Source organism: Musa acuminata, chromosome BXJ1-6 (genome assembly GCF_036884655.1).
Source record: "Musa acuminata AAA Group cultivar baxijiao chromosome BXJ1-6, Cavendish_Baxijiao_AAA, whole genome shotgun sequence".
Lineage (NCBI taxonomy): Eukaryota > Viridiplantae > Streptophyta > Magnoliopsida > Zingiberales > Musaceae > Musa > Musa acuminata.
The window spans coordinates 27,941,567-27,957,500 of NC_088332.1; the positions used below are offsets into that span (position 1 = coordinate 27,941,567).

General features: G+C 39.9%; 1 protein-coding gene across 2 annotated transcripts in view; it reads left to right on the forward strand.

Moving 5' to 3' along the window:
• Window positions 1-12,108: 12,108 nt before the first annotated feature.
• LOC135584967 (uncharacterized) overlaps window positions 12,109-15,934 on the forward strand; it is a 4,843-nt gene continuing 1,017 nt past the window's right edge. The window contains exons 1-7 of one of the 2 annotated variants that reach the window (XM_009407428.3): window positions 12,111-12,515; window positions 12,775-12,900; window positions 13,102-13,185; window positions 13,267-13,364; window positions 13,468-13,787; window positions 13,986-14,217; window positions 14,801-15,005. In XM_009407428.3, the coding sequence (XP_009405703.2) occupies window positions 12,805-12,900; window positions 13,102-13,185; window positions 13,267-13,364; window positions 13,468-13,787; window positions 13,986-14,217; window positions 14,801-15,005 (1,035 nt within the window). In that variant the 5' untranslated portion in view covers window positions 12,111-12,515; window positions 12,775-12,804. Of the gene's footprint in view, window positions 12,516-12,774; window positions 12,901-13,101; window positions 13,186-13,266; window positions 13,365-13,467; window positions 13,788-13,985; window positions 14,218-14,800; window positions 15,006-15,934 lie in introns of both variants that reach the window. The other variant, XM_009407430.3, reaches the window with a different exon arrangement.

Here is a 15,934-nt window from a genome sequence, read left to right on the forward strand (position 1 = left end):
CTCTGTCCAACCATTGAAGGACATCTTTTTTCAGTAAGGAAGTAAGTGGTGCACTGATCTTTCCATAGTTTTTCACGAACTTGCGGTAGTAGCATGTTAAACCCAGAAAGCCATATAGCAATTTTATTTTTCTCGGGGTCAGCCAGTTTTGCATTGCTCCAATTTTGAAGGGGTCCACCATCACACCTTCCTCTGATATGATATGCCCAAGATATCCCAACTTTTGTTGAAGAAAGTAAAAATTTCTAGTGGTCGTTGTGTGTTCGAAATGCGGTTTTCGGTATGACTTCTTCGTACACTCGTATTTGATAATACCCGGATCAAAGGTCCATCTTTGTGAAGATTTGTGCTCCCTTTCATATAGCAATTCATCTAGTACTGGAATAGGGTAATTATCCTTGATAGTTATGCCATTGAGAGCTCGGTAATCAACGTATATTCGCCATGTTCCGTCCTTCTTGTGTACAAGTAGCACCGGTGAAGAGTAGAGGTTGCAACTCGGTCGAATAACTCCTGTTTCGAGCATCTCTTTTATAATCCTTTCTATTTCATCCTTTTGGAGATGTAGATACTGATATGGCCAAGTATTTACTGAAGATTTGTCTAGAAGAATCGTTATACAATGATCATGCCGACGGGTAAGAGGTAGGTTGCACGGTTCGTCAAATATATTTGAAAATTCAGCAAGCAAAGGAAGTAGATTTGGATCTTCAAATTCTATTGGCTCTCCCTTAGTTTGCTGCTCAAGTTGTACCAAAAAGCCACTGCATGCTTTATGCAAAACATTCTCCATTTGTTGTGTGCAAATCGTTGTTATGTCGCCCCCACGTTTCCCGTGCAATGTCACCTGTTTCTCCTTACTGTAAAATTTCATAATTAGTTTCATAAAATTTCAGAAAATATCACCTAATGTCGTCAACCATTTAATTCTGAGCATGGCCTCATGATTTTTAAGAGGGAGAAGGAAGAAATCTGCAATTATCTCTTGGTCCTTCAGCAATAGTTTCTCCTACGGGCGCCTACGATCACAATTCAAAATCCGTCCGTTGATGACCTTAACATCAAACCTGCAGTGATTCTCGATAGGTAATGCTATCCGAACAACAAGCTTACTATATAGGAAGTTAGTAGTACTGCCCGTGTCGATGAGAACAGTGATCGGTTGTTGTTTGAGAAGGCCTCCAACTTTCATCGTTTGCAGGTTTGAGTAGCTGGCTAGTGCGTGTACTGTAACGTCAGTCGGTCGTGGCTCTTCTTCCGCATCTTCTTCTTCATGTTCAAAGCTCTCTTTTAGATGTTCAATGACCTCTTCTTCTATCGATTCAATCATAAGAAGTCCTCCTTTACTACAGCGATGCTCACGGCTTCACGGCTCGTCACAATGCCAACATAACCCCTTCGCATATCGCTCCCGAAGCTCTTCTCCTGTTAACCTCTTTGGTGTAGGGACTTGGTCGACAGTAGGGGGGGCTGAGGGCTTCAATATTACTGGTTGAGGAGCGACCCTAGTCCTCCGAGCTTCATGGTTCAATTACTCCTCTTGATGTCGTGCGAAAGAGATGGCTGCCATAAGCGTGTACGGTTGTCGCGCTTTAACTTCTCCTCGGATCTCCGGCTTCAAGCCCTCAATGAAGGTCCTCAATAGCTGTTTTTGAGACCAATCATGATTTTGATTAGATAACCTTTCAAACCTGGTTTGGTACTCCTGAATGGTGGAGGTTTGTCGGATCTTTGCTAGTTGTTCGTCAATATTCTCGTAATCGGTTGGTCTGAAGCGAATCAGCAGTTCTTCTTTGAATTGTCGCCATGAAAGGACTCCATAAGTATGTTCAAACTAGTCAAACCACTGAATAGCATCCCCTTCAAGATGTATAGCTGCAATTTTCACCATAGATACATCTGCGGTTTTGTGGTACCGAAAATATCGCTCCGCGTGCGAAATCCAACCAATCGGGTCTCCTTCTTCCCATTTAGGGAAGTCCACTCTCATGCATGGATAGTTGGGGTTGGTCATAGAGCCTACCCTCCCTTGGAAGTCATCTCTTCGGGCTTGGTGTGATTGGGCAAAGCTCTCTCCTTGATATGATTTCTTCGGGCTTAGTGGTCGGCCCAATCTGAGTTCGGTAAAGAGCGTCCGAATCTTATCCTCCATTCGCGCCTCCAAGGCTTCGAATTTAGCATTGATTGCCTCCTTAGATGCCATAGTATATGGCCCCAAATCAATGATGTTAAGATCTCTCTTTTGCTATTGAGTTAAAGGCATGTATAGGTTGAGAGAAGTGATGGTCGAAAGTGTTGGTGGATTGGTGGATGTAGGCTGCGGTTTAGGCTTGTTTTGTGGCTGTTTTGGGTGCAGTTTGAGGGTGTGGTTTAGTAGAGTTTTAGGGCTGTGGATGAAAGTTTTGGATCTGTGGTAGATGGTAACAAAGGTTTGACAAAAATCCGTGGAAGTTGCAGCAAGTATGTGCTGTCTTGTAAGAGTAGAATTGTCGTCGAAGAAACAACGGTTTCTCGACGTAATTTCCACCAAAAACTTGAGAGAATTAAGGAGGGAATTGATAGCAAAATCACAGTTTATATGACAGCAAGGATATCTAATTTAATCAAGAAAATTTCGGCAGTATAACAGCAAAGAAATTAGTGCAAGTTGCAATTGCAGAATTATCGTCGAAAAATTGCAGCGGGTTACGATGAAAATTTGCAGCAACATAAAATCGTTTTTAGAGATGAATTTCTTAATAGATCAATCTTAGATGGAAGCCAAGATGATATATGAAGTCTATAAGAAATTTCATTCAAAAAAGATTGCAAATAGATGGGTTAAGGCAACGATATGCAGCTGAAATTTTCTGCAGCATAGATTTTCAAGTGCAGCAGATTGGACATAAAAGATCAGTAGTTTATATTGAGAATTTTTCGATGAAACCAAAGGGAAATCTACTGTTAGGAAGTTTCAAAGATGTCATAAAAATTTCATAGAAATTTGGATAGAAAAAGCACAGTAGCAAGATCAAACAGATGGTGCTATGTGGCTTGAATTCTACAATTCAAGTGCAGCAGATTGGACAAAAAAGATCAGTAGTTTATATTGAGAATTTTTTGATGAAACCAAAGGGAAATCCACTGTTAGGAAGTATCAAATATGTCATAAAAATTTCATAGAAATTTGGATAGAAAAAGCACAGTAGCAAGATCAAACAGATGGTGCTATGCGGCTGGAATTCTGCAATGTATCTTTCGTCGTAGAGATGAAAACTTTGTGACGAAAAGTTTATGCAGCAATATAAGAACGATTTTTTTTTTTTTTCGAATAAGGATAACTAAATTGCAGCAGCAGTAAGGTAGGAAACCAGAACCTGTTGCAATTCACGGGGAGATCGAAGGATGATCCGCGGTGGTGGAGATGATGGCGGATTCGGTGACGATCTTTTAAGCAATTGTGGGAATTGCTTTGGATGGTTGTGGAGGGTTGATGGATGGCTGTGAAAGGGCAGCGAGACACCAAGAACGCTGCTCTGATACCAGGTGTTAGAACCCTTGCAGATTCTAAACTTGGGGTTGATCTCTTTAGGGGATTGGCCTCCTTGGAACTCTATAGGGGTTCCTCCCTCCAAGTTGCTGCTCAAAGGCTGCATAAAAGATTCATCTATTGCTTTTCAAAAGAGAAGAAATACATGGCTATTTATAGGGCTTCTAAACCCTAACTCCTAATAGGACTCCTACTTAAGACTCTTACTTCTAACCAACTCCTAATAGGACTCCTAGTCAAGACTCCTATTCCCTTACAACTCCTAATTCTTCTCTAAGAAAACACCTCCTAACAGAATGTCCCTCTCAATTAGGACTCTCCTAGCTAGAGTCCTAACAGTTTTACATGAATGTCCCTCTCAATTAGGACTCTCCTAGCTAGAGTTCTAACAGATCGTCGCAAGTCTAGAAGTTTGCCAGAAGTCCACCAGAGCATCGTCGAGGGTTCGTCAAATGTTCACCGGAAGCTCGCCGGAAGAAGCGATTGATGTACCGGAACACAATTTGCAGCATTAATGTCTTAAGTGTCGTGGTTAGCAGGTAGATTAAGTTAGAATTGAGAGGTGATCCCATTAACTTAATATGGGGCCAACTGGGCCCTGAACAGACCCAAATTGGGCCGAATGGATCAGCCCATTCGGACCCAGAATTCCTGGCAAGCGGTGGCACTGCCAAGGCCGATGGTGGCACTGCCAAGGTCGATAGTGGCACCGCCTAGGAGACTTGGTCTCCCAGGAATTCTGGGTGGTAGTGTCGCCCCTATCAAGCGGTGGTACCACCCAAACTGAGCGGTAGTACCGCCCAGTGTCAGATGCCAGGCGGTAGTACCACCCAGTTATGGTGGTGGTACCGTCAGGACTCCGAAAATCTAGGAGATGACACTTTTGAACTCCAAATTCAAACCGGTTGGGGCCTATATAAACCCCACCCTTCCCTACATGAAAGGGCACCGAAAGCTTGTGTTTATTCTGAGAATTTGAGAGCTTAAAAGTGTTGTAAAAGGCTAGAAGTTCTTCTCCTTCTTTCCTTCTAAGTTTTGATCATTCAAGAGAGAAGTGGAAATCTGTAAGAGTTGTCTCCGAAGCCCGTCAAAAGGAGTAAAGCTGTAAAAGGGTGGTTGGCCTTCGTCTATTGAAGGAAGGCCTCTAGTGGACGTCGATGACCTCAACGAAGGAGGAAGCCAAAAGTGGATGTAGGTCAAGATTGACCGAACCACTCTAAATCTCGGTTTGCATTTACATTCTGCTCTCTATCTTAACTGCAAACTGCCTCCATTGCTTTACTTCAACTATACTTTCGCTTGATCTTAAGTTGAAGAACTTTCCGAAATGGTTTTTTATTAAAAATGCTTTTATCATATGAACGTCGCTTTAATCGTCGAAAGTTTTCCGCTGCACTAATCCCCCCCCCGTTAGTGCTCTTAATCCTAAAACATTAAACGAAACATCATTTCTGTTTCTCAATTCTGCAAACAGAATCATACCTCAATTGAATTCTTTCATAACTCCTTTCTTGTCAAGGATTTGAGCACAAGGGCATCCTTGGTCCGAGGCCAGAGTAAAGACAACATTTACGAGTGGCCATCAGTTCCACAAATCATCCAACCCACTGCCTACTCTTCGGTCGTAGCTTCAACTGATGTGTGGCATCGTCATCTTGGTCATCCCTCAACTTTTATTCAGTAAAAACTGCCTTCCCATTATTCTCTTCCTACGCTTAAAACCAATAACATCATAACTCATTGTGATGCTTCTTTAAGTAATAAAAGTCATAGACTTCCCTTTGAAAAATTCTCCTTATCCTGCTCTAAACCCCGTTATTTACACTGATGTTTGGGGCCCCGCTCCAATTACTTCCTTTGGCAAATTCAAATTTTATGTTATTTTTATAGACTATTTCACCAAATACACATAGTTATATACTCTTCACCATAAATCTGAAGTTTCAACAGTCTTTACCAACTTTCGAAGATTGGTCGAGAACTTCTTTCAGTCTAAAATTAAAATTGCTTACTCCGATGGTGACCATGAATATCAAGCCCTCACATCTTGCCTATCTGCTTGTGGTATACAACACCTTAAGCCACCTCCACACACTCCTCAACTCGTCAGCTTTTCTGAACGCAAACATCGATATATAGTTGAAACTGGTCTTACACTCTTACACCAAACCTCTATGCCACCAACTTTTTGGACTATAGCATTTCAAGCTGTCGTCTACCTTATTAATCGTATGCTCACTCCAGTCCTCGAGTATGAGTCGTAATTTGAAAAATTATTTCGCAAATCCTTAAAACCTTCAAAAACTCAAAGTATTTGGATGTTTATGTTATCCATGGCTCCGTCCCTATGCCTTACATAAGATAACATCAAAATCTAAACCTTGTGTTTTCATTGGATACTCCCTTGACCATAATATCTTTCGATGCTATGAACCCCAATCTAGAAAAGTCTTTACGTCCTATTATGTTATTTTTATAGAGACTACCTTTCCGTTTCATAACCTTGAGTCTCCTACTGTATGACCTACTCCATCACATATACATCATTTGAGTACGCCATCAATCTCGTCAACCGAGTCTCCCATACTATTATCTAGTCCTTCTCGGGATCCACACTCTCTCCTTCTCCCGGTGCAACAGCTCCTCACCCCCTCCATTGTGCCTCTCCATTCTTCACAAAGTTCCCCAACGACTGAAAGCATTCCCTTGGAATCACAATCACTACATTTATCCTCTCTTGGGACCAATGACACGGAAGTCCCACAGCCTATCCTAATCCGTATTGGTGCCCCTCCGCCGTCTATACCTACAACACACCCTATAGCCCCTGGACATCCAATGACAATATGCTCTAAAAGTGGTGTCTTTAAACCACGACAAATCCTTGGCCTACATACCATCACAATATCCTCGTCAGAGACCACTGAACCTACCACAATTACTCAAGCCCAAAAATCTCCATACTGGAGTAAAGCCATGTGTGAAGAATATGATGCACTCATCCATAATTCTACATGGACCCTTGTACCCTCTCATCCCATACAAAATATCATCGGGTGTAAGTGAGTCTTTCGAATTAAGCGGAACCCAGGTGGATCCGTAGCTAGATATAAAGCGCGTCTAGTGGCCAAAGGGTTTCATCAATGACTTGGTGTTGACTTCACAAAGACATTCAGCCCTATTGTTAAACCCATAAGAATCCGACTTATTCTAAGTTTGGCCATCTCACAAGATTGGCATTTACGTCAACTCGACATTAACAATGCCTTTCTATGGGGGATCATAACTGACGATGTCTTCATGCAGTAGCCTCCTGGCTTCATCCACCCTTAATATCCAAAGCATGTTTGTAAACTACAAAAAGCTATTTATGGATTTCGTCAGGCTCCAGGAGCTTGGTATACCGAACTTGGCTCGTTTTTTGTATCAATTGGCTTCATCAACTCCAAGTCTGATACCTCCTTATTTCTCCGTCACCAAAGTGGCAATATAATATATCTTCTGGTATATATGGATGATATTATTATCACAGGCAACAATCCTATGGAAATCAAGGTATTCCTCAAGCATTTAGCAGATCGATTCTCCCTTAAAGATCAAGGAACCTTGAGCTATTTTTTGGGAGTGGAAACAACATACACATCTTCCGGGCTCTTCCTATCATAACAAAAGTATATTCAAGATCTATTATCTAAAATGAACATACAAGATGCAAAGGCAGTTACAACACCTCTGTCTACTGGCGAGTCGCTCAAACTCTATGATAGAAGCCCTACTACAGACCCAACTCAATACCGTCAAGTCCTTGGCTCCTTACAATACTTATCTCTCACCCGTCCAGATATCTCATTTGCGGTCAATAAATTATCCCAATTCATGTATCGACTATCTACTATGCATTGGTCTGCAGTCAAACGAATCTTGTGATATCTTCACAGGACTATCAATCATGGTCTCTTTTTCTGTAAACACTCCCCCCTTCATCTCCACGCCTTTGCTGATGTTGATTGGGCAGGGAATTTTGATGACAGAATATCCACATCGGAATATATTCTCTTCTTTGGGCCTAATCCAATCAGTTAGAGTTCCAAGAAGCAAAAGACAGTTGCACGTTCTATAATTGAAGTTGAATACCGTGTCATTGTCACTGCTACTGCATAACTCAATTGGGTCATAAATCTCCTCAAGGAACTTGACATCAACATCACTTCTACTCCTATAATATATTGTCATAATGTCAGAGCCACTTATCTATGCGCCAATTCAGTATTCCACTCATGCATGAAATACATCGCCATCGACTTTCACTTCGTGCGAGAACAAGTTGTCAGACGTTAACTACGTGTTTCTCACGTACACACGATTGATCAACTAGCAGACTCCCTCACAAAACCTCTCACCCGTAAATTGCTTTCATCACATCGATCTAATATCAGCGTCCTTGACAAAAGCACCATATTGTGAGGGCATGATAACAGTCAAGATCTCTCATGATAATAACCTCAACAACAACCAAGATCTCTCAAACTACATGAGAAAATATCATACATCTGTTAAGGAAGATCCTCCTCTATTGAGAAAAATTCTCTCTTATAACATATATAAATAGAGAGTATTGTGTATTGTTTTCATCTCAATGCAATCTTCTTCTTTGTATTTCATTTCTATCACATCTAACTCTTTAACTCAAGATAAGAGAGATACCCTCAAACTTGGTAATTAACCAAGATTAAGTCTCTAATTCAATGTTATGCTTGCAGTATGTAGTCTACTCGGTGCCGAAACCTTCAGCTTACATATTACGCATCTGTTCTACGTGTGTCAGGAGTCTTCGTCGCAACGTATGACGCATAGTCCCACGTATCACCCCTGCATGGCCTTCAACGACACGTGTCAGTCGTAGTAAGCGGATTAAATAATCCATACACGTCTCTTGAGTGTTGTGTACTCCGCGAGGATGAGAAGGAAGAGCAGCAAAGATGTCTTCTCTGGTTACTTGGGGCACCGGGGAAGGCTATTTGATGCCTTCTCCACTGACATCTTGGACTGGGACCCCTTTGCGAGGCTGGTTTTGGGACGCCGGCTGGCGCGCACCAACGTGGAGTGGTGGGAGACCGCGAACGCCCACATCATCACCGTCGATCTCCCCAGTACACCAAAGCTCCATGCATCGTGTAAACAACTTTATGCCGTGGCCTCGGGGTCAACACGGCTTGGTTCGGGTCCGAATGGGCGGGGATCTTATACGGCGTTCCTCGAGCCCGCTGATGAAGTCGGGTGCGGTGTCCGATCGGGACGGGTAGTCGTCTCTTCCGGGCAGGAGCTCCTCGCCTAAGCGTCCGGAGGGGACCTTCGGCCTCGCACCTGCACGAAGGTTGGGCCGAGGCGCTCGGCCCGACCCCTCCGACGATCAAGTTAGTAGATGCGGAGGGGGTTTCAGATGAAGTATTTTTGAGTGCCTCTCCCCATTTCTAATGAACGAGAGGGTATTTATAGGGAAGCATACTGCTTCCTGAGCTGCCTGCTTGCAGGGGCAAGTAGCGTTTGACTTTGTGTTGGTGTGGCGTGAAGAACCGAACTGCCGCAGGGTATGGGCATGCCTCAGTCGCCGTTCTCCTCTACCTCCGTCGAGCGTGTTGGGTCATAACAATGAAAACATTATCTGAGAGCGGGTGACATCAACACACATCGTGTCGACATTATTGCCCTCTTTGGGCAGAGTGTCGTCCAGGTGCGGTTGGCGTCGTGGTGCGTCGTGTCGTCATTATTATCCTCATCACATCGTGTACTCTCTTTTCTTGTGTCGTTTCGGTTTGACTGTGTAGGTGTGCGCAGGCATGAAGAGGGAGAGGTGGAGGACGGCAACGTGTTGCGGATCAACGGAGAGATGACGGAGGAGGTGGAGCAGGGGGACACGTGGCACCGGTGGAGCGGCGGAGCGGCGGAGGAGGAGCTTCAGCCGGCGATTTCGGCTGCCGGAGAACGCCAACATGGCGGTGATCACGCGCACGCTGGAGAACGGGGTGCTCGCCGTCACCGTCGCGGCCCCCAACGGCTGCACCATCGACGTCGCCTTGGCTGCATGCACAGATAGGAACAATAACTCGCTGTACAAACAGTACGTGTCGTACATGGATGCATTTTCGTACGTGGGGTTGTATACGGTGGTGGATGCTTTGTCCTCCTAATATATACGGATGGTACTCCGCTGGAACATTGGTTGCATGTAAAATAATATTTTGTCTTATATATATTGTGCTTTGAAAAAAAAAAGGTAATTTATCGAAAAAACTCTTACTAGACAGCTTTTATGAGTTCTCATATTTAGTATTTAGTTTTTATTAGGAGTTTTTTTTCAAAAATCTTGAAAATGTTTTTGAATGGGTTGTTTTAAGTCTGATGGACGATTCGGTTAGGATCGATGATTTGGGCTGGGTCGGATCCTTCACACTTAAGTTTCAATTCAGGTTGGTTATAGGTTATCATGATATTTGAATTATACTTGTTCACTGTAATTGTTCACAAAAATATTAAATAATTTTATTTAAATAATGTATTTAAATTTTATATTTTTTTAATTTATCATAAATAAAAATTATTACTATAATTATATTGGTATTTAATTTTTCATAATTAAAGTAATTAATAAATATTAGAAAATGATTATTATTATTAAATAAGTTAGATAATCAAGTTTAATTTATTTTAAATTTGATAAATTATGTAATTAGTGCTATGATAAATTTAAGATAATTTTATATAGAAATTAATATATTTTTAATATATTTTGTGAATGAGTATGATTCAAGTATAGCGATTTTTGGAATAATTCATGATAGTTTTGTGTAAAAGTTATATATTTTAAGAGTTATTCTTATTTAAATTTTATAATTAATTATCTTAAAAATATTCAAAAAATATTAATTTCAAAATAAATTAGGTAATCGGGGTTGTTTTAATTTTGAGTGTAATTAAGTTAATAAGATAAAAAAAATTTATATTTTGTTTTATGATAAATTTAGGATAATTTATAAATGAATGTAATTTAAATATTATAATTTCTTTGGATAATTTAAGGTAGTTTTAGGTAAAAATTAATATATTTTAAATTTTTAGTTTTATGATAAATTTAAAATAATTTTATATAGAAACTAATATATTTTTAAATATGTTTCTTGAATGTCATTCAAATGTAACTCTAACATTTTTGGGTAAATTAAGATAATTTTATATATTTTTAGGATAATTTAAGTTTTTTAGTTTTATAATAAATTCAGGATAAATTTATATAAAATAATATATTATGTGAATAAGTATAACTTGAGCATAATTATTTTTTTAGATAAAATGTGAGGAAGCGTAAGTGAAGGATGATAAGGAGGGAATGGAGGAAATAGTGGAATATGGGTGGAAGGAAAAAGAGGAGGGTGATTTGGTGAGGGAGTTGGAGAGAAGTAAGAGGATGAGGAAACCAACGAGGAGGAGAAGGAGGAGGAGATGACAGATTGGGAGGATGAGACAGTTTTAAAAATAGAGCCAAAGAAAGAGAAGGAAGTTAAGATGGAGTGGGAGGAGGAGAGAAGTAAGCCACTTTGGGCTATGTAGAGAAAGAAGAGAGACAGAGGTAATTTAAAAAATTCAAAGGATAATCTAGATTTAATTAAATTAAATTGAATAATTAAGGTGTTAAATTGGTGTGGTCCGATTCATTAAAAAAAAATCTGTTTAGTTGTAAAAATTTTGAGTCAAATATAGTCAAAGATAATTATCATCTTGCTCATATGGTAAAAGCCTATTAGTAGGAATTTTTGCTGGATAAATTACTTTAAAAAATTTATCATTTTAATTATTAATCAATAGCTAAATGATAGTTTATATGGAAAAATTATAGTTTTCTGTTTGATTAATTTGTTGAATCGATTATGATCCACTTGAATAATTAAATGATGACGAATTCATTTTCCATCAAATTGGATGTAGTATTTTTAGAATAATTAATAATGAAACAATTTTTATATCATAATTTTCAAATTGAATTAAAGAACTCTTAAAATAACTCAAAAATTAATTGATTTTTATATCACATTTTCTTCATGAACGGCTGAATAAATCTCATAATGTTATATTCATAGATAAAACTGTGTCACGATTACTTATAAAATTAAGATAAAAGGTATGGGAGATTAAACGATCCAATCATTAGATTAATCATCTAATTACAGACGAAATTACATTTAAAAGTATGCTGCATTGTATCTCACCACTTTCAATCTTCCATCATAAATTTAATGTATTAGACAAATATGATATATAATGATTTTTTATTTTTAAAATATTTTAAATCGAATTTGTTACGTGTCTTTTATTCACATGTATAGAGAGCACCATATTTCGTCAATCTTTAATAAATCAGTTGGATACGTGTGCCAGTGATTTTATTTTTTTTAATATTTTAATGAATTTTAAATCGAATTAATTATATAAATCAGGTAATAATTGACATGACATATTATTCATTGTTTTAAGGGTCACCCGTGGTACATCATTCTAAAAAGAGGGATGTTTGAAACGTCAACCGGGCGTGCGCCTGATTCAACTCGGCGTTGGGTCGAGCCGATTTATTCTCTCGTCGGATTGAACCAGATGGTCTCAAGTTCAACACCAAACAACCCCCGGCACGCCGGCACCCCTGCCCTAACCGCAGACTCTCTTTCTCCCCAGTGACTGCGGCGTATCCTCGGTGCGCGGCGGCAGCTTCTTCCGCAGACTCTCTCTCTTTTTATGCTCCTCCTCTTTCTCCTTCGCCGTCGCGCAGTCCCTTCTCCTCCCTCCTCCCTCCTCCTTCCTCCCTCTTCCTTGTTCATAGCAGCCCCCGGCTCCCCGCCTCGTCACAGCCCGCCCTTTCTCGATCCCTCTTCCCCGTTTCGTCGCAGATCCTAGTTTCGCTCGGGCGAGCCTCGGGGATTTGGCACGACTGGACTGAAGGGTAAGTGATGAATTGTTTCTGATACGGAAGGTATATTGGTAAAAGAATCAGACCCGTAGGGGAAGCAGTCGTCGATAGAATCCCTAAAGCCTCCTCCTCCTCCGCCTCCTCCTCCTCCTCTCTCTCTCTCTCTCACACACACACACACACACACACACACACACACACACACACACATCGAGCGTCTTCCAGTTTCCAGTGCCTCTCGCGCACGTCTTTTTGCCATATTGCAGTGAGTTTTCTCCTCTTTACTATACAGAAGAGTAGGCATCGCTGATCTCTGCGGGCAATGATGGGAGAAGTCCTTCTTGGCTTGCCGGGGCCGTGGGCGGAGGATTACTGCGAGAAGGCTGATCATTACACGACAAAGATTGGGGGATTGCCGGTGCGTAAAGTTTCGAACTTAATTATTTTTGGAGGTTTCCAGCTTCATCTTCTTTGAGATTTTGCTCAAAAGATGTAATATTGGGTTGTCCATGCGATCTTTTCGTTGTTTTATAAACATCTCCCTTTCAACTCGGTTATTGGTTCTTTTTCTTGTAATTTCACGGTGAGTTCTAGGGAACATGGTGGTTTGCCTTTGCAGGATTGGCCCATCCCAGAAGTGGATATTAGCCGTGAGCTTCTTCACTGTAGTCTATGTGGAGGGAGGCTCTCACTTGTGGCACAGGTAGTTTGTTGTTTTCTTACTCTAGTACATCAAAAGCATTTTTTAAAATCTGGAATCAATAAACAATATCATTAATATCAGGTTTATGCTCCTATTTCGTTGCCAAAACTGAACATAGAGGATCGTGCAATATATATTCTCGGTTGCCTGGCCCTGAATTGTGGTACTGACCCTCGAAGGTCTGTTCAGATTGGTTTGTTAATCTTGGTTCGTTAATCTTGGTTCTAGTTTCAGATCAATCATGCTTGTAAAAATGAATACAATTTGCACACAATCTTGCAGCTGGCGAGCTCTTCGAATTCAGAAGTACCATGAGGAGATGAAACCGAGTCTTACTTCTTCAAATGCTGTCTCATTGGAAAAAGAATCTGTTCCTGCTCCGAGAGTTAACAGCTGGTTGGAGGACAACATGTTGGGTAATGAGTCCAGCAAAGTCAACGACGAGAGTGACAGTGACACAGAAATGGAGGACTTAGCACGGGCTCTTTCGGAAGCTGCTGCTCTAGCCTCGAGTTCGAAGAAACAAAATGGCCACAAGAACACGGATGCATCTGCCAGAGGTACAGTAGCGAACCCTAGAGTGGAAGACACCGGTGTGCCAGGTACTTTTCCTTGTGTTACTTCTGATCTTACCGAATAGGAGATGAATTTAGTGATGATATTATATGCCAAAAGGTTGTGATTGCCGAATAGTTGGTGTTCCTGTTTTCCTACTTTATCAGGGAAGTTCCATATAATTGTCTTTTGAGCTGCATAAAGTTAAAGCTGTTGTGATAATTTGCATTTTTCTTTGGTTGTAGTTCTCCCTTGTTTCTATATCTATTCCCAAAAGGTCGAGTCCTCTGGTGATATGGATGCTGTTTGTTCTGGTTACATGTCACTTTCTCTCAAAAACCATTGTGCTTCTCCTGATACTGAGGATGAAGAACAATGGGAAAGAGAAACTTATGAGTATGATAGAGCTTTAGGTGCCGATAGAACTTATTTGAAGTTCAAGAAACAGATGGATGCACACCCAGAGCAGTGCCTCAGGTACATTAATTTTATCTTGTCCTTTGGTGTCTCCATGATGGCCGGTCAAAGAACTTTTAACTTGAGTACTTACATCCTTAAACAGAAAACTTGTTGGTTAAAATTGACATGCCATTTAGAGAAATGCAGAGGACTTGAAAAAATATAACTATTGCCTGAAAAGGGAAAGAAAAATACATAATCCTGTGGTGCTTTTCTTTTTATTTCTTTTCTCTTCTGTTGGTTGCCTTAGGTGCGCTTTCAGCTGTTACATCTTGTACTTAACTAATTTTCAATTTAGTGATGGAGAAATTTTGAAGCACAAGTTGCATCTATCATGGTTGCCTATTAGGTATATCAGTTTCCAGTTTCCTTTTGCGTTGAACTAGGTTGTCGTAACATGACAATAGCCTTTCCCTACAAAGAGTTTCTCTTTTATTTTTATTTTTCGAAGAAAGCCAAACATAAATAGTTCTTCTGCACAAGGTAAAAATACTCATGGAAAATTTGTGCCTCATACTTTCGCATGTACGATTCTTCTATTGAATTTTCTTGGCACTTTTGTTGATCCTTTTACTGTTCTTCTGTGACTTCTTTTACGTAGGTATTCCTATGGTGGTAATCCTCTTTTTGCTAAAACTAAGTTAGCGAAACCTGACATTTGCAAGCGATGTGGCTCGTCATGCATATATGAGATGCAGTTGATGTCCCCCCTATTATATTTTCTGCAGCAAGCTGTTGATGGTTCATCAGCTTGTTCAGCAGATGGCTGGAGTTGGATAACTCTGATTGTATATACCTGTTCCAGGGTAAGTCCTTGTTGGTTACACTCTTTTGAAGGTTTAACAATTGAATATAAAACTTTTACTGTAACAGCCAATACTTTTTAACAACTTGAACAGTTTTCCTTTATTGGAAAGATAGAAAAATTTGCTTTTCATATTATGCTAAATAATTTTTCAGTGTGGCCTACTTTTCGTTTACATCAGAGAAGACTTGTAAAGTAAAAAAAAATTGAGTGTTTGATAATTCAACTTTAAAGTCGTAAGATCTGATTTCAGCAGTTTTCAGTCCATTAATTGTGCTGGTAGTTACAAAATTGTGACGATGTTAGAACTGAAATTGCTGACAAAAACCATTAGCTCGAGACATATTAGCTAAAAACCATTAGCTCAAGACATATTAGACAATCTCCTAGTAGGTATTGAGATGAATTCTTGATTAGTAATTCTCATTTAATGATTCGTACTAAATGTTCTTATAATTAGGGCCATATAAAACTTCTTACTTTAGTTTTTTTAATAATGAAATAATCATAAATCAAAATGAACCACAGATGTGATTTTAGATGGAAATTAGAAATCAGGGCAATAGATGGTAAAACTTTGAGCCACCTTCCCATCTGCTGGGTTTTCTGCTTATGTGTAGGAGTACCTTCTATAATAGGAAGGTGCAGCTGTTGGGCTGTTTTTCCCAACTACACATGGATCCTCTTTGTCTAAAATAGGGTGTCAGATAAAATATTGACAACATATTATCGAAGTAATGACATGTAAAAGGAAGGAGCTAGCCTTTTTTGATAATATGAAAAGAATGTGTGAATTATAATTAACTGTTGATTTTCTAATGCGGTTCTCATCAGGTTGAGTTCCCCATTTTTATTTTTATTTTTGTATGCCCTTAGTATAACTTAGTCATGGTTTGTTAGAAAACTTCACATCCTTCATATCTTATTTTC